The sequence below is a fragment of the Bos indicus genome, chromosome 11 (genome assembly GCF_029378745.1).
Source record: "Bos indicus isolate NIAB-ARS_2022 breed Sahiwal x Tharparkar chromosome 11, NIAB-ARS_B.indTharparkar_mat_pri_1.0, whole genome shotgun sequence".
Classification (NCBI taxonomy): Eukaryota; Metazoa; Chordata; class Mammalia; order Artiodactyla; family Bovidae; genus Bos; species Bos indicus.
This window is the reverse complement of record NC_091770.1, coordinates 30,635,297-30,661,885: the sequence shown is the minus strand read 5'-3', so window position 1 is coordinate 30,661,885 and position 26,589 is coordinate 30,635,297. Positions and strand designations below refer to the sequence as shown.

The 26,589-nt window shown below is 38.5% G+C and overlaps 1 protein-coding gene across 2 annotated transcripts in view; it reads right to left on the bottom strand.

The window, feature by feature from the left end:
- GTF2A1L (general transcription factor IIA subunit 1 like) overlaps positions 1 to 25,909 on the bottom strand; it is a 48,814-nt gene extending 22,905 nt beyond the window's left edge. The window contains exons 1-6 of one of the 2 annotated variants that reach the window (XM_070798617.1): positions 25,674 to 25,909; positions 22,958 to 23,059; positions 22,642 to 22,765; positions 14,782 to 14,837; positions 12,233 to 12,317; positions 10,615 to 11,201 (exon numbers count right to left, since the gene is read on the bottom strand). In XM_070798617.1, the coding sequence (XP_070654718.1) occupies positions 10,615 to 11,201; positions 12,233 to 12,317; positions 14,782 to 14,837; positions 22,642 to 22,765; positions 22,958 to 23,059; positions 25,674 to 25,694 (975 nt within the window). In that variant the 5' untranslated portion in view covers positions 25,695 to 25,909. The remainder of the gene's footprint in view (positions 1 to 10,614; positions 11,202 to 12,232; positions 12,318 to 14,781; positions 14,838 to 22,641; positions 22,766 to 22,957; positions 23,060 to 25,673) is intronic. The other variant, XM_019970124.2, reaches the window with a different exon arrangement.
- Positions 25,910 to 26,589: the final 680 nt, after the last annotated feature.

Sequence of the window (26,589 nt, the reverse complement as noted above, 5' to 3'; positions counted from 1 at the left end):
CATACCCATTTCTCTCCTTCTACTTTTGGGAGTTACAATGAAAACCTGAGTTCCTAATTTTCTATAGCATTGTAAGATTAGAAAACAAAATTCCTCCACTGAGGAAAAACTTAACATAGTAATATACAATAATATGCACCTTAAAATAGGAGCATGTCAAAAACTGTCAGGAATATATTTTATGCAACAGTAATGATGTTAAACCTACATAAAAACTTAAGATCTTTGGCAGTCTACACAGGAAAAGCAGACTAATTGTACACGAAGGGCTAACTGTAACTTGTTTTCAGCAACAAGAATTTCTGAAAGCTACTTATAAAGAGTTATTTATAAACTTTTTTGAAAATTATATTAGTATAAATTTTACCAGATTACTATTTTAAGATATCCTACGGAAAAAATTTTTAATATAAATTAAATTCCTTTCAATGTTTGTGTTTTAAATACAGATATATTTTAAATCAACCAACAAGTTGTATGAACCATTATCCAATATGTCACATGCCCATAAAGCGTAACAGCACTAATCTAAATCTTATCATGGTGACAGAAGCTATTAAAAACTCCATAAACATCTCTGATAACTCTAAAAATTATGAGGCTGGTTTTATGCCCAGTCTACAGCAATCACTGAATTTTAAAGAGCAACATTACATAGTTTGCTTTTAAGAGGCAACCCTGGAATTTGAACCTGTTGTACTTAAGCTCTTAACCACTACCCTCTAAACAATCCTTGCTTAGTCTTCCTTAACTGATCTATTTCTCCATATCAAAACAAAGTACAAGATGACATCTAATAGGTGACAGCAGAATAAGTCCTTGAATCATCACTCCAGAAATCTTTAAAGGTCAGAGCCCAGGAGGAAAATGCCTCTAAAATTATAAGTGATGAAAACACTTACAGTCATTTTCTCTGAAAATCAACTGTTTCATAATTAGGAATTTATCCTACATTTTTTAAATTTTATATGGTTTGTGAAAATATGATAAAACATGCTCAAAAAGTATTTTACCCTTAGTGTGTGTACTTAGTCACTCAGTTATGTCTGACTCTTTGCGACCCTATGGACTGTAGCCCGCCAGATTCCTTTCTCCGTGGGGATTCTCCAGGTAAGAATACTGGAATGGGTTGTCATTCCCTCCTCCAAGGGATCTTCCCAACCCAGGGATCAAACCCAGGTCGCCCGCACTGCATGTGAATTCTTTACCATCTGAGTCACTAGAGAAGCCCTTAATACATTATACCAAACTAAACTAAAAACACTTGCTAAAAGATTTTGAACAGGCTTCATCAAACATCTGAAATACTCTAATAATAAGTCAAATGGTTTCTGATAAACATGTTCTTTGTTCATTATCCTTCACTGTACCCTATAGGATACCTTGGGCTTCCCTGGTGGCTCAGACAATAAAGAATCTGGCTGCAATGCAAGAGACCTGGGTTTGATCCCTGGGTTGGGAAGATCCCCTGGAGAACGGAACGGCTACCCACTCCAGACTAGATCTGATAGACAGAGTGCCTGATGAACTATGGATGGAGGTTAGTGACACTGTACAGGAGACAGGGATCAAGACCATCCCCATGGAAAAGAAATGCAAAAAAGCAAAATGGCTGTCTGGGGAGGCCTTACAAATAGCTGTGAAAAGAAGAGAAGTGAAAAGCAAAGGAGAAAAGGAAAGATATTCCCATGTGAATGCAGAGTTCCAAAGAATAGCAAGGAGATATAAGAAAGCCTTCCTCAGCGATCAATGCAAAGAAATAGAAGAAAACAACAGAATGGAAAAGACTAGAGATCTCTTCAAGAAAATTAGAGATACCAAGGGAACATTTCATGCAAAGATGGGCTCAACAAAGGACAGAAATGGTATGGACCTAACAGAAGCAGAAGATATTAAGAAGAGATGGCAAGAATACACAGAAGAACTGTACAAAAAAGATCTTCATGACCAAGATAATCATGATGGTGTGATCACTGACCTAGAGCCAGACATCCTGGAATGTGAAGTCAAGTGGGCCTTAGAAAGCATCACTATGAACAAAGCTAGTGGAGGTGATGGAATTCCAGTGGAGCTATTTCAAATACTGAAAGATGATGCTGTGAAAGTGCTGCACTCAATATGCCAGCAAATTCGGAAAACTCAGCAGTGGCCACAGGACTGGAAAAGGTCAGTTTTCATTCCAATTCTAAAGAAAGGCAATGCCAAAGAATGCTCAAACTACTGCACAGTTGCACTCATCTCACACGCTAGTAAAGTAATGCTCAAAATTCTCCAAGCCAGGCTTCAGCAATATGTGAACTGTGAACTTCCAGATGTTCAAGCTGGTTTTAGAAAAGGCAGGGGAACCAGAGATCAAATTGCCAACATCTGCTGGATCACCAAAAAATCAAGAGAGTTCCAGAAAAACATCTATTTCTGCTTTATTGACTATGCCAAAGCCTTTGACTGTGTGGATCACAATAAACTGTGGAAAATTCTTCAAGAGATGGGAATACCAGACCAGCTAACCTGCCTCTTGAGAAACCTATATGCAGGTCAGGAAGCAACAGTTAGAATTGGACATGGAACAACACATTGGTTCCAAAAAGGAAAAGGAGTTCATCAATGCTGTGTACTGTCACCCTGCTTATTTAACTTATATGCAGAGTACATCATGAGAAACGCTGGGCTGGAAGAAGCACAAGCTGGGATCAAGATTGCCGGTAGAAATATCAATTACCTCAGATATGCAAATGACACCACCCTTATGGCAGAAAGTGAAGAGGAACTAAAAGCCTCTTGATGAAAGTGAAAGAGGAGAGTGGAAAAGTTGGCTTAAAGCTCAACATTCAGAAAACTAAGATCATGGCATCCGTTCCCATCACTTCATGGGAAATAGATGGGGAAACAGTGGAAACAGTGTCAGACTTTATTTTTGGGGGCTCCAAAATCACTGCAGATGGTGATTGCAGCCATGAAATTAAAAGACGCTTACTCCTTGGAAGGAAAGTTATGACCAACCTAGATAGCATATTCAAAAGCAGAGACATTACTTTGCCAACAAAGATCTGTCTAGTCAAGGCTATGGTTTTTCCAGTGGTCATTATGGATGTGAGAACTGGACTGTGAAGAAAGCTGAGTGCCAAAGAATTGATGCTTTTGAACTGTGGTGTTGGAGAAGACTCTTGAGAGTCCCTTGGACTGCAAGGAGATCCAACCAGTCCATCCTAAAGGAGATCAGTCCTGGGTGTTCATTGGAAGGACTGATGCTGAAGCTGAAACTCCAGCACTTTGGCCACCTCATGTGAAAAGTTGACTTGTTGGAAAAGACCCTGATGCTGGGAGGGATTTGGGGGCAGGAGGAGAAGGGGACAACAGAGGATAAGATAGCTGGATGGCATCACTGACTCAATGGACATGAGTTTGGGTAAACTCCAGGAGTTGGTGATGGACAGGTAGGCCTAGTGTGCTGTGATTCATGGGGTCGCAAAGAGTCGGACACGACTGAGCGACTGAACTGAACTGAACTGAACCCACTCCAATATTCTTGCCTGGAGAATTCCATGGACAAAGGAGTCTGGCAGGCTACAGTCCATGGGGTCGCAAAGAGTCAGACATGACTGAGTGACTTTCTCTTTCATAGTAAACTTTATACTATACCCTTCCCTTTTATCTAGAAAAGTATTAAGGTTGCAGTTAACTACTATATTGCTACAGATTTGTACAGCATTTCTAAAGGACTACTAAATCATTAGTCAGAGACACAAGTTTTCAATTATTTGTCATATGTCACTAAATTGTATAAGTGGAGTTAGCTGTAAGACATTTTACATTTGTAAAAAAATAACACAAACCACTTGTAAAAGGATGAAACTAGAACACTTTCTAACACCTTACACAAAAATAAACTCAAAATGGATTAAAGATCTCAATGTAAGACCAGAAACTATAAAACTCCTAGAGGAGAACATAGGCAAAACACTCTCTGACATACATCACAGCAGGATCCTCTATGACCCACCTCCCAGAATATTAGAAATAAAAGCAAAAATAAACAAATGGGACCTAATTAAACTTAAAAGCTTCTGCACAACAAAGGAAACTATTAGCAAGGTGAAAAGGCAGCCTTCAGAATGGGAGAAAATAATAGCAAATGAAGCAACGGACAAACAACTAATCTCAAAAATATACAAGCAACTCCTACAGCTCAACTCCAGAAAAATAAATGACCCAATCAAAAAATGGGCCAAAGAACTAAATAGACATTTCTCCAAAGAAGACATACAGATGGCTAACAAACACATGAAAAGATGCTCAACATCACTCATTATCAGAGAAATGCAAATCAAAACCACTATGAGGTACCATTTCACGCCAGTCAGAATGGCTGAGATCCAAAAGTCTACAAGCAATAAATGCTGGAGAGGGTGTGGAGAAAAGGGAACTCTCTTACACTGTTGGTGGGAATGCAAACTAGTACAGCCACTATGGAGAACAGTGTGGAGATTCCTTAAAAAACTGGAAATAGAACTGCCTTATGATCCAGCAATCCCACTGCTGGGCATACACACTGAGGAAACCAGAAGGGAAAGAGACACGTGTACCCCAATGTTCATCGCAGCACTGTTTATAATAGCCAGGACATGGAAGCAACCTAGATGCCCATCAGCAGATGAACGGATAAGAAAGCTGTGGTACATATACACAATGGAGTATTACTCAGCCATTAAAAAGAATACATTTGAATCAGTTCTAATGAGATGGATAAAACTGGAACCTATTATACAGAGTGAAGTAAGCCAGAAAGAAAAACACCAATACAGTATACTAACACATATATATGGAATTTAAAAAGATGGTAACAATAACCCTGTGTACGAGACAGCAAAAGAGACACCAATGTATAGATCAGTCTTATGGACTCTGTGGGAGAGGGAGAGGGTGGGGAGATTTGGGAGAATAGCATTGAAACATGTATAATATCATGTATGAAATGAGTCGCCAGTCCAGGTTCGATGCACGGTACTGGATGCTTGGGGCTGGTGCACTGGGACGACCCAGAGGAAGGGTAGGGGAGGGAGGAGGGAGGAGGGTTCAGGATGGGGAACGCGGGTATACCTGTGGCGGATTCATTTCGATATTTGGCAAAACTAATACAATATTGTAAAGTTGAAAAAAAAAATAAAGAAAGAAAATAAATAAATAAAATGCATACATAAAAAAAAAATAACACAAGATTTTTTAATTTTACCATGCAAAATTCTCCATGAATCTTTCTGCAATCACTATGAATTAGTAATGTGAACCTATTTTTAATATGGAAAGTTAATTAGGAGCTATTTTTTAGTGGTTTGAATTCCAAAAGAAATTAGTATTTTATCAGAGAAACAAAATATCTACCAGAAAGATACTTCCTCTTGCAGAGAAAACTTTCATATGGAAATTTAGGAAAATTATGTAGAACAGAGTGACTAAGCACAAAGGTAGAACAAGAAATAAGACTTTGGATCTCTTTTGAACATTTAATGAATTACCTCAAAATACTCATTTAATTACTAGGATGCACTTCTGAATCTTAAACTTTATCTGCACACAAAAACAATCCTCACAATGTAAGGGAAACATAAAACAGATTGAAAAGTGAAGGTTGCTCAGTTGTGTCCAGCTCTTTGTGACCCCATGGATTATGCAGTCCATGGAATTCTCCAGGTCAGAATACTAGAGTGGGTAGCCGTTCACTTCTCCAGGGGATCTTCCCAAACCAGGGATCGAACCCAGATCTCCCGCACTGCGGGCAGATTCTTTACCAGTTGAGCCACCAGGGAAGCTTAAAACAAATGCATTTTCTTCAAAGAAATATTCTAATTCACTCATGAAAACTAAAAGTTTAGAAATGTTGAGCATGAATACTTTTAAAAACTGATAGGTGTGTTTAAAGAAAATAAAGAAACAATCTTCTAAACGAAAAAGCAAAGCATACTTTTGAATAATGTTACAGGTTAAAAAAAAAGCCAGAGGGAGGCGCCAAGATGGCGGAGGAGTAGGACGGGGAAAACACTTTCTCCCCCACAAATTCATCAAAAGAGCATTTAAACGTCGAGTAAATTCCACAAAACAACTTCTGAATGCCGGCAGGGGACATCAGGCACCCAGAAAAGCAACCCAACTCTTTGAAAGGAGGTAGGAAAAAATATTAAAGACAATAAAAGAGACAAAAGAGGGAGGGACGGAGTTCCGTCCCGGGAAGGGAGTCTTAAAAAGAGAGAAGTTTCCAAACACCAGGAAACCTTCTCACTGCCGAATCCGTGCCGAGCTTTGGAAGCACAGAGGGTAACATAACAGGGAGAAAAAATAAACAAACAATTAAAACTCGCAGATTGCGAGCCCTACGGTAACTCCCCCAGCGGAGAAGCAGTGCAGATGCCTGCATCCGCCATTAGCAAGCGGGGGCTGGGCAGGGAGGCGCGGCGTGGGCTGCATCGCTGAGAGTGGGAGTCTGGCCTGAATACCCTGAGCACTATCTGAGCGAAATAATTTGGGCTAGCAAACCAGACTGTGGGATATCTACCATGCGAAAAGCCGGCCCTAACCTAGGACACCGCCAGCCCGCGCACGGAGCAAAGAACTGAACAGAGATAGCCGGCTGCGGACCTTCCCCCTCCGGTGACAGGCAGCCAGAGCCGGAGGGGGGCAATCGCAGCCCCAGAGAGACATTATCTATAAAACTGGCTTCTTTGCTAACTAAAATTTATTGGGGGTCTGAACGGTCAACATCTGCCTGAGAAGGTGCACCGGTTTTACACCCAGATAACCGAGTGGCGGGGAGGCGATAAGTCGCAGCATTGGCGCTCGCCAAACACCTCATCACCTGAGCTGCTCGGACCTGGGAAGAGCACAAAACGCAGGCCCAACTGAGTCTGCGCCTCTGAGGACTACCTGAGTGCCTGAACCTGAGCGGCTTGGACCTGGGAGGTGCATGCAACCCAGGGCCAGCCTCGGATTGTTCCCGGCGGAACAACCTAGAGCCCGAGCAGTGTGGGCAGGGAGGCTACACGCGCCGTGAGCGGGGGCAGACCCAGTGTGGCTGAGGCATTGCGGGCGCACGCCAGTGTCATTTGTTTGCAGCATCCCTCCCTCCCTCCCCACAGTGCGACTGAACAAAGAGAAGAAACACAGCTCCACCCACCAGAACACCAACACAAGCTTCCCTAACCAGGAAACCTTGACAAGCCACCTGTACAAACCCACACACAGCGAGGAAACGCCACAATAAAGAGAACCCCACAAACTGCCAGAATACAGAAAGGACTCCCAAACTCAGCAATTTAAACAAGATGAAGAGACAGAGGAATACCCAGCAGATAAAGGAACAGGATAAATGCCCACCAAACCAAACAAAAGAGGAAGAGATAGGGAATCTACCTGATAAAGAATTCCAAATAATGATAGTGAAATTGATCCAAAATCTTGAAATTAAAATGGAATCACAGATAAATAGCCTGGAGACAAGGATTGAGAAGATGCAAGAAAGGTTTAACAAGGACCTAGAAGAAATAAAAAAGAGTCAATATATAATGAATAATGCAATAAATGAAATTAAAAACACTCTGGAGGCAACAAATAGTAGAATAACAGAGGTAGAAGATAGGATTAGTGAATTAGTAGATAGAATGGTAGAAATAAATGAATCAGAGAGGATAAAAGAAAAACGAATTAAAAGAAATGAGGACAATCTCAGAGACCTCCAGGACAATATTAAACGCTACAACATTTGAATCATAGGGGTTCCAGAAGAAGAAGACAAAAAGAAAGACCATGAGAAAATACTTGAGGAGATAATAGTTGAAAACTTCCCTAAAATGGGGAAGGAAATAATCACCCAAGTCCAAGAAACCCAGAGAGTCCCAAACAGGATAAACCCAAGGAGAAACACCCCAAGACACATATTAATCAAATTAACAAAGATCAAACACAAAGAACAAATATTAAAAGCAGCAAGGGAAAAACAACAAATAACACACAAGGGAATTCCCATAAGGATAACAGCTGATCTTTCAATAGAAACTCTTCAAGCCAGGAGGGAATGGCAAGACATACTTAAAATGATGAAAGAAAATAACCTACAGCCCAGATTATTGTACCCAGCAAGGATCTCATTTAAGTATGAAGGAGAAATCAAAAGCTTTTCAGACAAGCAAAAGCTGAGAGAATTCTGCACCACCAAACCAGCTCTCCAACAAATACTAAAGGATATTCTCTAGACAGGAAACACAAAAATGGTGTATAAACTCGAACCCAAAACAATAAAGTAAATGGCAACGGGATCATACTTATCAGTAATTACCTTAAACGTAAATGGGTTGAATGCCCCAACCAAAAGACAAAGACTGGCTGAATGGATACAAAAACAAGACCCCTACATATGTTGTCTACAAGAGACCCACCTCAAAACAGGGGACACATACAGACTGAAAGTGAAGGGCTGGAAAAAGATTTTCCATGCAAATAGGGACCAAAAGAAAGCAGGAGTCACAATACTCGTATCAGATAAATTAGACTTTAAAACAAAGGCTGTGAAAAGAGACAAAGAAGGTCACTACATAATGATCAAAGGATCAATCCAAGAAGAAGATATAACAATTATAAATATATATGCACCCAACATGGGAGCACCACAGTATGTAAGACAAATGCTAACAAGTATGAAAGGAGAAATTAACAATAACACAATAATAGTGGGAGACTTTAATACCCCACTCACACCTATGGATAGATCAACTAAACAGAAAATTAACAAGGAAACACAAACTTTAAATGATACAATAGACCAGTTAGACCTAATTGATAGCTATAGGACATTTCATCCCAAAACAATGAATTTCACCTTTTTCTCAAGCGCACATGGAACCTTCTCCAGGATAGATCACATCCTGGGCCATAAAGCTAGTCTTGGTAAATTCAAAAAAATAGAAATCATTCCAAGCATCTTTTCTGACCACAATGCAGTAAGATTAGATCTCAATTACAGGAGAAAAACTATTAAAAATTCCAACATATGGAGGCTGAACAACACGCTGCTGAATAACCAACAAATCACAGAAGAAATCAAAAAAGAAATCAAAATTTGCATAGAAACAAATGAAAATGAAAACACAACAACCCAAAACCTGTGGGACACGGTAAAAGCAGTCCTAAGGGGAAAGTTCATAGCAATACAGGCACACCTCAAGAAACAAGAAAAAAGTCAAATAAATAACCTAACTCTACACCTAAAGCAACTAGAAAAGGAAGAAATGAAGAATCCCAGGGTTAGTAGAAGGAAAGAAATCTTAAAAATTAGAGCAGAAATAAATGCAAAAGAAACAAAAGAGACCATAGCAAAAATCAACAAAACCAAAAGCTGGTTCTTTGAAAGGATAAATAAAATTGACAAGCCAGACTCATCAAGAAACAAAGGGGGAAAAATCAAATCAATAAAATTAGAAATGAAAATGGAGAGATCACAACAGACAACACAGAAATACAAAAGATCATAAGAGACTACTATCAACAATTATATGCCAATAAAATGGACAACTTGGAAGAAATGGACAAATTCTTAGAAAAGTACAACTTCCCAAAACTGGACCAGGAAGAAATAGAAAATCTTAACAGACCCATCACAAGCACGGAAATTGAAACTGTAATCAAGAATCTTCCAGCAAACAAAAGCCCAGGTCCAGAAGGCTTCACAGCTGAATTCTACCAAAAAATTTAGAAAACAGCTAACACCTATCCTGCTCAAACTCGTCCAAAAAATTGCAGAGGAAGGTAAACTTCCAAACTCATTCTATGAGGCCACCACCACCCTAATACCAAAACCTGACAAAGATCCCACAAAAAAAGAAAACTACAGGCCAATATCACTGATGAACATAGATGCAAAAATCCTTAACAAAATTCTAGCAATCAGAATCCAACAACACATTAAAAAGATCATACACCATGACCAAGTGGGCTTTATCCCAAGGATGCAAGGATTCTTCAATATCCGCAAATCAATCAATGTAATACACCACATTAACAAAATGAAAAATAAAAACCATATGATTATCTCAATAGATGCAGAGAAAGCCTTTGACAAAATTCAACATCCATTTATGATAAAAACTCTCCAGAAAGCAGGAATAGAAGGAACATACCTCAACATAATAAAAGCTATATATGACAAACCCACAGCAAACATTATCCTCAATGGTGAAAAATTGAAAGCATTTCCTCTAAAGTCAGGAACAAGACAAGGGTGCCGACTTTCAGCATTACTATTCAACATAGTTTTGGAAGTTTTGGCCACAGCAATCAGAGCAGAAAAAGAAATAAAAGGAATCCAAATTGGAAAAGAAGAAGTAAAACTCTCACTATTTGCAGATGACATGATCCTCTACATAGAAAACCCTAAAGACTCCACCAGAAAATTACTAGAAATAATCAATGACTATAGTAAAGTTGCAGGATATAAAATCAACACACAGAAATCCCTTGCATTCCTATACACTAATAATGAGAAAACAGAAGAAAAAAAAAAAAGCCACTCAGGACATCTAATCACTGGCTACTGTTTATCTGTTAATATCAGTAAGTTAAACACAGTACTACCTTCTCTGAGACAGGTAGGCTGCTGGGCTCCTCTGTATTTCTTGGTTGCTTTACAGAATCACATCCACACAGCCTGTTTTTAAGAACACTAGGCTGAGCCTCAAGCACATGTTGGTGCTGAGCTCCCTGAGGGCTAGTGGAAAGGGGCCCATGCAGATTTTGAGTCATGCGAGCTGAAACCCAGAGCACTGGCTCCACAATGGAATCTGTTTGAGAGACCTGTGGAGTAAATACACCACCTGGAAAGCTGATGTACTGAGAGCTTACCAGCTGATTCAATAAAGCTTCAGATATGGTTTTATGCTCATTTCCAGGAGGTACAAGAATATCACTGGTAGTGTTTTCTAAATGTTTCCTATCCACTGTCTCAGAAGGAAGAACTATAGGTTGCTGGAGCACAGTTTCCATTCTCAGTGATTTTTCAGTAGTTGCTTGAAGAAAACACGGGTTTAATTGTGGAATACTGGTCTGTATTATTGACGGCTGCCCAAGCAGCTGAAATACTTGCTGAACTGGATGCTGAAGAATACTTGCTCTTTCAGAAGTCTGTGTCACCATAAATGGTACACTGACTTTATAAAGGTGAGCTTTAAAAGGAGAAAACAAAACTGTAAGTATAACAGAATCCTAATCTCCTTTAAAAAAACAATCTCATGCACAGGAGGCCAGGAGGAAATATATCAATAGGTTAACAGTGGTTATCTCTAGGAGTTTTTTTTTCCAGATTTTTTTTGTGTGTCTTCTACCATAATAATCTATTACTCTTATTTCAAAAAATTAAATATATCTTGCTTTAACTTTAGGCTTTTCCCACTATTGCTTATATGGCACATTTGGAGACATACACAGGCCACCAATATTTATTCCATGAGCCTTTCCCACTGTGTAATAAATTACAGTGTTAATAACCTAAATTGGGATTTTTAAGAAACCTAGTCATGGAGAATGTATACTTTAGATATAAGATACCATAGAACAACTATAAGACAAGGCTGTCCAAAAAGGATTTAATAATTTCAAAAGTTAACAAATTTTCCCCTTCTTTCCTTAAAATAATACTAAAAAGAAGAAAGACATTTACTTTTTGAACACTGAGTCAGGTACTTTGCTTAAACTCTGTAATGACCAAAAAAAAAAAAAATAGGTATGATTCTCTTTCAAATAAAGAAACAGTTCTCTGAAAAGCAGACACAAGTTAAACCTCCAAATTTTTCAAATATTCTGATACAATCTCCAATAAGAAAGGAGGCAAAGGTTGATAAATCTAATCTTTAGTTTTTCCTGATTAGACCTAGCTGGGACATGTGTATAAAAATTCCGGAAACTAGCTTAAAGTAGAGAAAACCTACACAAAGCATCTTATACAATGTTGGGAAAGAGAACTGGAAGTGAAATGTGGGGACAAGCTTAGTGCCTGTCTTAATAGAGAGGCTTAGTGTATTTTGCAGTAGCTTGCTTTCATAACAACTACTATTTATTATTACTTTTAAGTAAGGCTTATCAAAAGTTCCTATAACTTCAATGACTTGAGGTATAGTTAATTTAAACTCATGGAAGTTAATATCCAGAAGTCAGTACCAATGCTAAAAACAAAATATTCGTAAGACTATACTCTTACCAGATGCAGTCTGCTGTGTCACACCCACCGGTACATGAATAGGATAACCAGGAAAAGTAAAGCTTGCACTGGAGTTTGAGGTGCCCTAGATATGAGAATTTTACATTCGAAAGTTAGAAAGAGGCTTTACTTGAAACTTTTTTCCTGATCTCATAGAGGATACAAAAAAATCTGATTAAGGTCAACAGGACAATAGTAACCCAACATTAGGGCTGAGTACTCTTGAGTAAAACAGCTTTTTAATATTTGATGTAGATCATCTCATTAAAAATAAAAGGAATTTCCTCCTATGGCTATTAGCAATGAAGTCAGTAAGTCTTCATAAATAACATGAACACTGACTCATAAAATCTGCCCACAGCATAGCTTTAAAATGGGTACTGATCCTCAAGATGTCAAATATAAGAACCACAGTTGTTTATAGGAGTCCTCTAGTCTGTAAGTTGATCACTAATATTATTTTAAAGCAGATTAAAGTGTATCATTTTTATTTTAGAATAATTAGACCTTAGGGTTTTAAAATTTTTTAAAAACTAAATGAAAAGATAAGGAAATATGTTTGCCTATCTGACATGCAAAAATTTAAAAGACTGATTAATATTACCCAGTGTTGCTAGAATATGATAAAAATCATATTCTCTCACACCACTGCTTATATGAGCATATATGGTACAATCCTTTTGGACGGCAATTTTGCAGTATATACCAAAACTAAAAACATGCATTATCTTTGACTCAGAAATTCTACTTCCAGAAATTTATCCCAATTACCTGATTATCACAAACACACCAAAACATTATCTACAAGTATCACCAATGTAAGTCCATATTAGAAAAATACTAACAATAATTTAAATGTCCATAAACAAAAGACTGGTTAATTAAACTGTGACACATCCACTAAGGCTAATCAATATTTACCTGGCATTGAAAAGGGCCATCTATATTACTAAGTTTAGAAAAAAGAAATGACAGAAATAGTCCAGAGAATGATCCTACTTTTACTGTGAAAATTAATACAACTTTCTTTAATGAAGAAGTCTAAATGGATATATATCATACAGTTAAAACAGCTACCTTTGGGATACAATCCTGTAGGGCCCTATCACTTTTTACTTTCTAAATCTGATTTTACTCTTCATGTGTGCGTTAGTTGCTCCAGTCAAGTCCAACTCTTTGTGACCCCATGGCCTGTAGCCCACCAATCTCCTCTGTCCATTGAATTCTTCAGGCAAGTACTGGAGTCAGTAGCCATTCCTTTCTCTGGAGGATATTCCCAACCCAAGGAACAAACCTGGGTCTCCTGCACTGTAGGCAGATTCTTTACCATTTGAGCCACCAGGGAAGCCCATCATTAATGAGAACTTATTTCCAAGAATTCCAAAGATAGAAATATTTCTTCACTGGTATCCTATCAAAAGCAGCACCATCCTTTCTAAAAATTGTGGTAAGGACTATGATTTTTGTTTTTAATGAAGAAACAGAAATAAATGGTCCACTAAGTGAGTCAGCTGTAAAGCACCTGCCTGCCAATGCAGGAGACACAGGTTCTATACCTAGGTTGGGTAGATCCCCTGGAGAAGGAAATGGCAACCCACTCCAGTATTCTTGCCTGGAGAATCCCAAGGACAGAGGAGCCTGGAGAGCTACAGTCCAAGGAGTCGCAAAAGAGTCAGACACAACTTAGCGACTAAACAACAGCAACAACAAAAGTCTTGTACCCCAGAAAGGTAACTCATGGGCTGAAAGAAAATGAAGAACAGTTAGTGGATCATATATCATCTTTTGTCGTTGTTTAATTGCTAAGTCGTGTCCAATTCTGCGACCCCATGGACTGTAGCCCGATAGGCTCCACTGTCTATGGGATTCTCCAGTCAAGAATACTAGAATGGGTTGCCACTTCCTTCCCCAGGGGATGTCCCTGATCCAGGGATGGAATCTGCACTTCCTGCATTCGCAGGTGGATTTCTTACCACTAAGCCATCTTAAAAAAAAGAGAGAAAGAGTTCTATTTTTCCCCACCTGAAAACTACTCAGTTTTCTATATGTAAGTTTTAAATTTTATCTTCTGTCCCCAAATCCTAGGGGGAAAACCGACCTCTATTATACAAAGGTAAAAAATAACCAAAATATTCCACTTAAATAAAAGGAAGAACTATGATGTGCCTCAACGCTAGGGGGGAAAAGTCAGAAAATGCAGCAGATCAAAATCATCTACTTAGGAACCACTAAGTATGTAACATTATACAGTGTATTAAAACTCCATACAATGTAACTTTAGAAATTTCCTAATCTTGTAGGTACAGTCTTGGCAGATGCTAACAACTGCTCTGGAAGATAGGAAAAGTTGGTGAGAAAATATTACATCTGAAACTCCTGACTTTTTCCAACACCTATATTATAGAAGCTATTTTTGTCTTCCCATCCCTTACGACATCTTTCCTCATTCAACTAAAGTTTTACAAATTACATCTCTGCCCAGCCTTCAGCCACCATTCACTAAAACTGGGGCATCTCTTTTAAAAATATATCTTAAATAAGCTACATACCAGTTCTGCTGCGGTAAAACTGGGACGAGTTCTACCAGCAGGAATAACAAATGATGCTGTATAGAAAACAAAATAAATATTACGTAGTCATTAGATTTTACCAATTTAATAAAATTGCTCTAAGTATACCTTATTTTTTTTTAATGCTTTCCATCACTAACATTTCAACCATGATAAATTCTATACTTTCTGATTCCAAGTGAGGTAAAAATAGTTAATCATATCTTTTCCCAACAATTTCAGACAAAGACTTTACAACTAAGTCTTTAAGTACCAAAAGAAAATCCCATTGCAATCAAGTATATTGTACTATAGAAGTCCATAAGAAAACAGCTAGGTTGTCTTTAGGAAGTCAATGTACCTCCATCACAACTTTTCATAACAGAAAAAAGTAATTTTATGGCATTTTTCCAAGCAACTATACTTTGAGCAAAAAAAACCAAAAATGTAAACTACCATAAACCATTCTAAGTTTTAATAGGTTCAAAAGAAATTTCAATTCATTTATTTCATGAAAATTTATTTATAGTACTTTAGTCAAGTAATTAAGCAAACACAGATACACAGTTTTAAGAGTAAATCTAAAAGAACATGTCTCCTGAAGTCTCTGCAGTACTTCAGGTAAACTGCGAAGAAAAATATGACAATAAATTCTTAGAAGAACACCAACTCAACCTGCATTAAACCTGTCATCTCATTTATCTTTATTTGCACCAATTTCCTATGCTAACTGTCCCTTTGGTTATTGTACATCTAGAAGGTTGGCCAAATGGTTTTAAATGCAATTGTTTAAAAATAAGTCTAAAAAAGAACAAAATAATGTCATCTGCAGCAACATGGAAACCTAGAGATTGTCATACTGAGTGAAGTCAGACAGAGAAAAACAAATATATAATATCATTTATATGTGGAATCCAAAAAAATGGTACAAATGAACTTATTTACAAAATACAGTCACAGATGGGAAAACAAACTTACAGTTACTAGGGTGGGAGAAGGTGGGGGAGGGATAAATTGGGAGAGTGGGAATAACATATACATATTACCACATATAAAATAGGTAATTATTAAGGAGCTATTGTATAGCACAGGAAACTTCTCAAAACCCTGTAATGACCTATATGGGAAAAGTGAAAAGTGAAAGTGAAGTCACTCAGTCGTGTCCGACTCTTAGCAACCCCATGGACTGCAGCCTACCAGGTTCCTCCGTCCATGGGATTTTCCAGGCAAGAGTACTGGAGTGGGGTGCCATTGCCTTCTCTGCTATATGGGAAAAGCATCTATAAAAGAGTGGATATATGTATATTTATAACTGATTCACTTTGTTGTACAGCAGAAACTAACACATTTTCAATCTACTATGCTTCAATAAAATTTATTTAAACATCAGTCTAAGAAACAGTTACTAGAAGGATCTTAGTTGACCAATATAACCTTAAACCTTATCTCAAGTTTCATTGTATCTCCTTGAACCTGACTGTTAGAAGACCATCTCTTTTCTTTAATGAAATAGAAAACATTTTTGCATGTTTAAGCAGGCATTTTTTTTTCACATACTGTATTAAGGAAGACTTGGAAATGGCAACCCACTCCAGTACACTTGCCTGGAAAATCCCATGGACGGAGGAGCCTGGTACGCTACAGCCCATGGGGTCGCAAAGAGTCGGACACGACTGAGCAACTTCACTTTCACTTCCCCAAAGATCCATTTCTGACATAGAGTGGCTCCATCACACACAACAAACAGCTCAGAAGAGCAAATTTTTTTAACTAACCATTCTTGTCACATTAAGACAACAGAAGTGAAGCTACAGAGACTGATAGTTAATGAGGTACAAAATTATTTTTATCCTCTGCCATCTATGGCTTTGCTTATTAGCAGGCATTCTTTTAGAAAGGCTCAATTAGAAAGAATTGGAGTGGCAGGAACACAATGGTATTAGTCTTAATTAGCTGAAGTGAGCAAAGCTTAGGCTGGTACAGCTTAAGTCACAGCCTGAGAGGAAACAAAAATCTGTTAACATACTGTCTGCAGCAATTAAAAGAATTTCTTGAGGAAAAATAGCAACAATTCTCCCCTTTTAAATACTCTGAAATAAATCCCAGAGGATAATTCTCTCTACTCATGTAAATCAAACAAAGCTATAAGAGAGTTTTAAGAGTTTCTTTATAGTCATCAAAAGAACTGAACGAACAAAATTTTATAGTAAAGTTTCACGCAGTTCCTACTGAATTTTGATACTAAATTCACAAGTTAAATTCACCATTCATACACATTCACAAGCCTGAGCATTTGGGGCAGGGTATTGTTGACATCTGCACTGTGGCACAAAGCCACAGTGATTAAAACTGAAGGCACTGTCACATGAAGTAAGCCTGGAAGCACCAAACCCTACTAGTGCTCACTGTATTTACTCTCCATGGCTGTTCACTCACAACTAAAAAATAAATAAAACCAACAACAACAAAACGGTTTCACTTAAGAAGTTCCTTGCTGCTAAGTCACTTCAGTCGTGTCCGACTCTGTGACCCCAGAGACGGCAGCCCACCAGGCTCCCCTGTCCCTGGGATTCTCCAGGCAAGAGCACTGGAGTGGGTTGCCATTTCCTTCTCCAATGCATGAAACTGAAAAGTGAAAGTGAAGTCGCTCAGTTGTGTCCGACTTCTAGCGACCCCATGGACTGCAGCCCACCAGGCTCCTCTGTCCATGGGATTTTCCAGGCAAGAGTACTGGAGTGGGGTGCCATTTCCTTCTCCAAGAAGTTCCTTAATGTAACTATAAATAATTATTTTTACTAAATTTCAACCCTCAAGTATACTTCCTTTTAATATTCTGTATGAGGAAAGTGGAAGAACATATAAAGCATTTCTGTAGCATACAGAAGTCCAAGGAAGTACAATGAGATGCAGTGGTGCTATTGTTTAAGTTGGGAGCTGACATAGCTAATTTCTTTTTTTCAAGAAATACTACTTTCACTTGAAAGAAAAACTGACAGTAACCATGCTTCTTCAAAGCTGGGTATATGGCAGTTTTCTGAAAATGAACTAAGTGTGCCCATCACTTCAAAGAAAAGCAAACTGACAATGTTTGTTTAGGAATGATAAAATTCAAGTTTTCAAGCAAAAATTAGAATTTTGGAAACTATATCCGCAACAGTGAGCTTCATTGCTTTCTGATACTTAGAACACTTTTCTGATGAGATGTGGGGGGATGATAATGACTTTTTATCCTGTATCATGAACAATGTGTCAAATATTTAACTCAGTGAACCAACATTTTCCAAGTCATCAACATATGTTACAAAATTACACAGGGGTTAAAGAGTCATTCAAAGTGCAAGATACATCAGGGAACTTTAACAAAAAGTCCACTGATATGGTTTCAAAAAGTCCACTGATATTGATTCTACTTTGCACCTAATCTCTCAAAAGCTACCACTTGTTGAGTTTTACCTTAGTACCAAATTACCTGAAAAAGCTATTAAAATACTCCTGCTTTTTCAATTATCTAACCGTGGAATTCAGACTTAAATTGAAGAAAGTAGGGAAAACCACTAGACCATTCAGGTATGACCTAAATCAAATCCCTTATGATTATACAGTGGAAGTGAGAAATAGATTTAAGGGCCTAGATCTGATAGATAGAGTGCCTGATGAACTATGGAATGAGGTTCGGGACATTGTACAGGAGACAGGGATCAAGATCATCCCCATGGAAAAGAAATGCAAAAAAGCAAAATGGCTGTCTGGGGAGGCCTTACAAATAGCTGTGAAGAGAAGAGAAGCAAAAAGCACAGGAGAAAAGGAAAGATATAAGCATCTGAATGCAGAGTTCCAAAGAATAGCAAGGAGAGATAAGAAAGCCTTCCTCAGCGATCAATGCAAAGAAATAGAGGAAAACAACAGAATGGGAAAGACTAGAGCTCTCTTCAAGAAAATTAGAGACACCAAGGGGACATTTCATGCAAAGATGGGCTCGATAAAGGACAGAAAGGGTATGGATCTAACAGAAGCAAAAGATATTAAGAAGAGATGGCAAGAATACACAGAAGAACTGTACAAAAAAGATCTTCACGACCCAGATAATCACGATGGTGTGATCACTGACCTAGAGCCAGACATCCTGGAATGTGAAGTCAAGTGGGCCTTAGAAAGCATCACTACGAACAAAGCTAGTGGAGGTGATGGAATTCCAGTAGAGCGCTTTCAAATCCTGAAAGATGATGCTGTGAAAGTGCTCCACTCAATATGCCAGCAAATTTGGAAAACTCAGCAGTGACCACAGGACTGGAAAAGGTCAGTTTTCATTCCAATCCCAAAGAAAGGCAATGCCAAAGAATACTCAAACTACCACACAATTGCACTCATCTCACACGCTAGTAAAGTAATGCTCAAAATTCTTCAAGCCAGGCTTCAGCAAAATGTGAACCGTGAACTTCCTGATGTTCAAGCTGGTTTTAGAAAAGGCAGAGGAACCACAGATCAAATTGTCAACATCCGCTGGATCATGGAAAAAGCAAGAGAGTTCCAGAAAAACATCTATTTCTGCTTTATTGACTATGCCAAAGCCTTTGACTCTGTGGATCACAGTAAACTGTGGAAAATTCTGAAAGAGATGGGAATACCAGACCACCTGATCTGCCTCTTGAGAAATTTGTATGCAGGTCAGGAAGCAACAGTTAGAACTGGACATGGAACAACAGACTGGTTCCAAAGAGGAAAAGGAGTACGTCAAGGCTGTATATTGTCACCGTGCTTATTTAACTTATATGCAGAGTACATCATGAGAAATGCTGGACTGGAAGAAACACAAGCTGGAATCAAGATTGCCAGGAGAAATATCAATAACCTCAGATATGCAGATGACACCACCCTTATGGCAGAAAGTGAAGAGGAACTCAAAAGCCTCTTGATGAAAGTGAAAGTGGAGAGTGAAAAAGCTGGCTTATAGCTCAACCTTCAGAAACGAAGATCATGGCATCCGGTCCCATTACTTCATGGAAACAGTGTCAGACTATTTTTTGGGCTCCAAAATCACTGCAGATGGTGACTGCAGCCATGAAATTAAAAGACGCTTACTCCTTGGAAGGAAAGTTATGACCAACCTAGATAGCATATTCAAAAGCAGAGACATTACTTTGCCAACAAAGGTCCATCTAGTCAAGGCTATGGTTTTTCCTGTGGTCATGTATGGATGTGAGAGTTGGACTGTGAAGACGGCTGAGCGCCAAAGAATTGATGCTTTTGAACTGTGGTGTTAGAGAAGACTCTTGAGAGTGCCTTGGACTGCAAGGAGATCCAATCAGTCCATTCTGAAGGAGATCAGCCCTGGGATTTCTTTGGAAGAAATGATGCTAAAGCTGAAACTCCAGTACTTTGGCCACCTCATGCGAAGAGTTGACTCGTTGGAAAAGACTCTGATGCTGGGAGGGATTAGGGGCAGGAGGAGAAGGGGACGACAGAGGATGAGATGGCTGGATGGCCTCACTGACTCGATGGACGTGAGTCTGAGTGAACTCCGGGAGTTGGTGATGGACAGGGAGGCCTGGTGTGCTGCGATTCATGGGGTCGCAAAGAGTTGGACACGACTGAGCGACTGAACTGAACTGAACTGAATCGTGGAATATTAGATTTTCATCTTATATGTAGTTTTGCTAAAACTACATATCAAAACAGATTAAATTTAGAAATAGATAAGAGAATCCAGCTGTCTTGAATTAAGCCAGACATTAACTAGAATTGCAGAAAAGTGAAACAATACCAATCTTCCCACTAAATACTTTTTGTTCTAGAAAACAGTTATTTTAAACAAATATATATTAACATGCAATCACTTTTTAAATAAATAAATCAACATTTTAAAAGGTCTCAGCTTTAACTTCTAATATGCCAGATATCTATAACCCAAAAGAAAAGTACTTTGAGGTTCTCGATTTCAAAGTGTAAAGCATTCCTGAGTTACCCCCCCTAAAAAAAAGAAAAAAAAAGCTGACAATTGAAGATACAGCAAATTATTAAACAAATGGATAATACAGTCAAAGAAAACATAATAAAATTTGTGGAATAGACAAAGGCAAATGACTTATTCCATTGTAGATTTAATTAGAACTTGTTATCAAGAGACGAAAAGGTTGTAGAAGTTTAGGTTATCTTAATCAGGCTTTTAAAAGCATACAATGAGAAGACATAAAAAGCACTTCCAATTTTATGAGGTTATTTACTAGGTACTAGAGTACCTAGAAATGAAGATGGAAGGCAGTAAGGCCTATAGTGCAGTTTTACAGGACACACGTGCTTCCTCTTCACTTCATTATGAATGAAGCAGGAGAGAATAAGAAAAACTATCTTGTTTAAATGTAATTATGTCTATTATTCTAACCTCTAAGAAAGAAATCAGAATGTTGAGTGAAAGTCAGCTAGATATATTAGTTGCAAGACTATTTTGTGATTTAAATCATTGGTAATATTACCATCTTGCGGCAAAATCTAGTATTGCAATTTTGAATGACAGAAAGTGGAAGTGTTCTGGCTATTCTTTTTTCAAGAACTACACTTTTGATAAAATTCAGTCAAGTATATTACTCCTCCACATTGACCACACTCCAAGCCACTCCTAAGGAAAAAAATCTTTAAAGTTCTTTAATGATGAAAAAAAGAGTAAAAGAATGTTATTTAAAGGCACAAATAAAAGGAATGCCCTAATAAAACAGTAAAATTAAAAATGAAAGCATAGCCAAAAAAAAAAAAAATTTGATGGAAAATGTTTCAGTGTGTCAACTAAGTAATTAAAACTGCTATGGCTAACTCTTACAGCGCAATATTCTACATTTTAAGCACAGAGTCAGATAAAAGCTGTTTGGTAACTCAACACTCTTTGCTGGTTTCATTTTTATAAGTTATAATTGCTACCACACTTGAATTCTCTCATCTTGTTATAGAGAAGGTACAAGCCTACTTACTATTGTCCCTTTGCCTTGGCCCACACCAGTTTGTACTGACAATTTAATCCACCCTTACAGACATTAATCTATCAAATTCCAGCTAAATCAAATAAAACCTACTTTGTGTGTGTGTGTCTGTCTGGGCATGTCTGTATCTAGGCGTGTCTGCTGGTGTGTGCCTCTGCGTCTGTCAGTGTCTCTAACTGCCTGCTTCTCTGTGTATCTGTGTATCAACAAGAAAATGTATACACATACATATATCAGGACAGCATAATGATCGTAAGAATCAGGGGAGAAAAAAGAAAGAAAGGCTAGAAAGACATAATAGTATTGCTAACAGCTAATCTTTTCCAGTGTAAACTAATAGACATATTATGGACAAATATTTCCCTTAAAAGCAGAGATCTAAATTCACTAGGATCAAGATTAGTGACAATACATGTAAGGTCCATTTCTAGCCATCTTCACAAAAGCTCCATTTTGCTTCCAATTCAATGGCAGATTTATAATACATACAGACAGCAAGAAAAAAGAGTGCATAAGCTTGCAAGTACCCATCTTTCCCTCTGCTTCTTTACCAACGATGGCTGGATTACTCCTTGACTACAGCCAATTAAATTTTCTGAAATAACCAGAGGGCACTCCCAATAGCCCATGAACTATATAACTGTTCTTCTGAAGTATGGCTTTGTCACCTTTTGGGACTACAGAATTAAAAAAAAGAAAAATAGTTTAAACAACCTAATTTTCTTATCAATAATTACATGGCAGTTATGACTTATCCTGCATTCATTTATTTAACAATGATTTTTGAAGTCCAAGCCCTCTTACCTTAAGAATATTACCCTAATTCAAAACCACCACCAAAAGAGAATTTGTTACAAAGACAAATACTACTAATTTACTAACTGTATCCAACCTGCTGATGATTGCAATGTTTGGTGCAAGCTGTGTGGCAACTGAAGAGTGAACAGAGGTGAATGAACACTATTTCTGAAGAAGTCTTCTGTGGCTTTAGATTGCAAAACCTTTGTTTCCCAGAGCTGCAGAGAGAAACAAAATGTTTGCTTTAAAAAAAAATAGGATATTTACTGCTATTCTTTTAACTTTTAAATTGTCAACTGAAATCTCAATAAGTGGGTAAGTGTTAAATGCTAATTAAGAGCTCTGAATTATAGTTTAACCATTTTTTAAGCTGAAAAAACAAAAGACAGAAACTTTTACTGTCTACAAACCTGCTTCAAGTCTTTTAAGACTTGTTCTTCCACACCTTCTTCAGCAAAGAGATCCCTCACTCCTTCAATCACATCTTCAATTACAGATCTGTAAAGTTTAGCCTACATAAAAGCAATTGTTAAAAGTTTTACATTCAAGTTTGAGCATGCCCAGCCTTAAAAAACATGAAATGTACACTTTCTAATCTTACACTTAAAGAAAAGCCACCACAAGGATTTTCACTAAATGCATCCTATTCCCAGTATAGTCTTAGCTTTTCATAAATTGTGTTAATTTCAGATCCATAGTCTCAGTCTATCTATAAGGCTGAATCACAATGAGTGTGTAGGCGGCTCACTCAGGTCTGACTCTCTGTGACCGCAGGGACTATAGTCTGCCAGGTTCCTCTGTACAAGGGACATTTCAGACAGGAATACTGGAGTGGGCTGCCACTTTCCTCCTCCAGGGATCCTCCCAGCCCAGGGATTAAACTGGCATCTCCTGGGTCTTCTGCATTGCAGGAGGTTCTTTACCTGCTGAGCCATCAGGGAAGCCCTGAATCACAATACTACAAGAAAATACAAGGTACAAATCTCATCAAGACGTATGCTTGTTTTTATGTTCCCTGACTTCTGTGTCAGTATTTAACCTCCCCAGTCCTTTTTAAAAGGAAATGAATTTAAGGTAGGTGGAAATGAACCTTTTGTTTTCAGTTTACTCTTTTCTCAAACAGATCAAAAGAGAGTTTTTAGAGTTTATTATTTCCACAAATGTAAATAAATTCCAACTCATAAATTTGGGGCAGGCATTTACAATAGTCACCAAAGTGCTTCCCACTTCCAAAACACACATAATCCAAAAGATATCCTGAACCATGGTCAAGTAAACTGCAACAAAAAAAATTTCCTAAGAGGGAGAGAAACTAAGAAACTAAATGAACCTTATCCTTCCATAGTCTGCAGAGAGTAAGTAACATTCTAAAAGCAGATTTTTATCAGATTAAAAATTGGTCAATATCAATAGAAAAATAGCCCTTGTGAAATAAATTCAGTCCTTCAAATCTATGTAAACTGCGCTTCACTTCCACCATAATCCTGGCAGTCCAGTGGTTAAGACTCAATGCTTTCACTACTGGGGGCACGGGTTTAATCTCTAGTCAAGGAATGAAGATTCATTGCAAGTCATACAGCATGGCCAAAAAATAAAATAAAATTTAAAAATAAATAAAATTTAAAAATTAATAAATGCAAAAAAAAAAAAAAGAGCCACGCTAAGTATTCTAACAATACTGACCTGACCTAGTGGACTGATAGGAAATGACAAAATAGGAATGTAGTTGAATTGCTCTTATTTCAGCAATTAACAGGCCAAATTGAAAATTCTGTTATTCAAGGACTGCTTTTTCATACCACTCAGTAAATAAATACGTTCATGCCAAGAGTAGTTAGTCTTTACATTTATCCTTCTGAGGATGAAGGGTAAGCCTATAAATAAGCCAATCAACAATATTTTAAGTAATATGTTATTCACAAATATAAACAGTAAGATTAGGTGCTCTAGATTAGTCACTTCTTCTAAAAGAGTTTACCCTGATAAAGGAGTGCTAAATTGAGGCTTCGGTGTTGGTCTCAGCTAGTGTGATCACATTTAAAGCGAGGGGGAAAAACTGCTAGGGATAAAAACATCTTTTAAGATCTACCCTCAGAATGTAACAGCAGCCATCAAAAATGACCCATTACAACACAAAATTTCAAAAGCAAAGTAGGAACTGAACGTACTTTCTCTTCTAGGACTACAGTTAGACTTTATGTTTATCTTCATTATAATCAAATGGTATACATGGTAAATTCAAGTATAATTATTTTACATATCTTAAAACACACTAAAATCAGACAATGGATACACATTATGATAATAACTTTTCTCAAGACATGAACCCTTTTATGCTGTATATGTATAGGTGGAACCCATAAAATACCACAGATCTGGACAAACTACATTGCCTTTAACCAAATGTGAACTTTTGACTTGAAATGAACTGAAAATCAACATGACTCCTTGCCTTTATCTTTAATTCAGGTTTTTAAGATTGATAGAAAGTCTCACAAGGCCATTTAACCTATCAATTCTCATGTGAGGTTTAGGTACTCCTTAGCGGTAGGAGAGCAACGTCTCCGTTTATCAATTTCAATTCTACACTTACACATTAAGATACTTACGGATGGGAAAATGGAAGGATGAGGGAGACCTCTAAAAATATGTGTTGGGGTAACAAAGTATCACATTACCTGTTGTATCAGGTAAATAATACAGCTTAGAATCAACAGCGGCCATACTAAAATTAAGGGCTACAATTAAAAGTACAACTGAATTTAGTAATTCTAAACACATAGGAAACTGGAAGGGCTAAGGTGCATTCCACCTCTAACCACCATCCCACATCCGTATTCTAGAGGACCTCAGTTTGGATGAGAAGCGAGAAGGAGAAGAGGAGGGACATCTGCTCTTCTGATGAGAGCCAGATCCAACTTCCAGGTGAGCTACTAGCTCTAATCCGTGTCCTCCAACACGGAGGCGAAGAACAGCCGAAGCCCCTACGAGAGAGGGCCTCTGAATGTCTGTGAAGGGCCAGGAGGAAAAAAAGTGGTGTGCGGAGCTCCACTTCCATGACCGCAGGGTCACACTCCCCGCCCACGGGGCGCAGGCCAAGAGGCCATGCTGATGATCCTCACTTACCACCCAGTTGACGCAATCCATGACACCGGCTCCAGCGCCTTGCTGCTTGCGCCTGCGCAGCACCTGCGGCGCATCACTGAGGACGGCCCCCTGTGGGCTTTGAATGTGGGTGCACGTTGTCCGTGCAACTACGTCAAGACGCTGCGGGCGGGGCAGGGGAGGAGAGAAGGTTAAGAAACCGATCAGGGTTAACTGGAGATTCTGTGCTGAGGTAGGGGAGAGGTTGGTCTGCTGGAGCAAAGAAACCACCGGTGTAATCAGCTTTGGGCTGTTCACATGACCCTTAAAGAGCCTTTATTTTCTCAAGTTGTAAAATAAAGGCTACCAAAATAGGGAATGAGCAATGCAGTGGTAGATCCCAGTTCACTTTACCTTTGAAAAGAGAGGAATTAGAGGTGTCTGTCTTCTACTAATTTTCATTCCTCTCCTTAGGCCCCACTCACAGCTGAACTCCAGTATGTAACAAGAATCTAACTCTTCTAAGATGGGTTCTCAAAGTGTGGGACAACAGCAACCGCTTCATCTGGGAAGCTCTTAAAATGCAAATTATTGGGTCCCACCCTAGACTTGACTGGGCTTCCCTGGTAGTTCAGCTGGTAAAGAATCTACTTGCAATGCAGGAGAACCCGGTTCAATCCCTGGGTCGGGAAGATACCCTGGAGAAGAGTTAGGCTACCCCTCCAGTATTCTTGGGCTTTCCTGGTGACTCAGACAGTAAAGAATCCGCCTGCGATGTGGGAGACCTGGGTTCAATCCCTGGGTTGGGAAGATCCCCTGGAGAAGGGCGTGGCAACTCACTCCTGTATTCTTGCCTGGAGAATCCCCATGGACAGAGGAGGCTGGTGGGCTATAGTCCATGGGGTTACAAAGAGTTGGACACAACCGAGCGACTAAGCACAGCACAGCACAGCCAGAT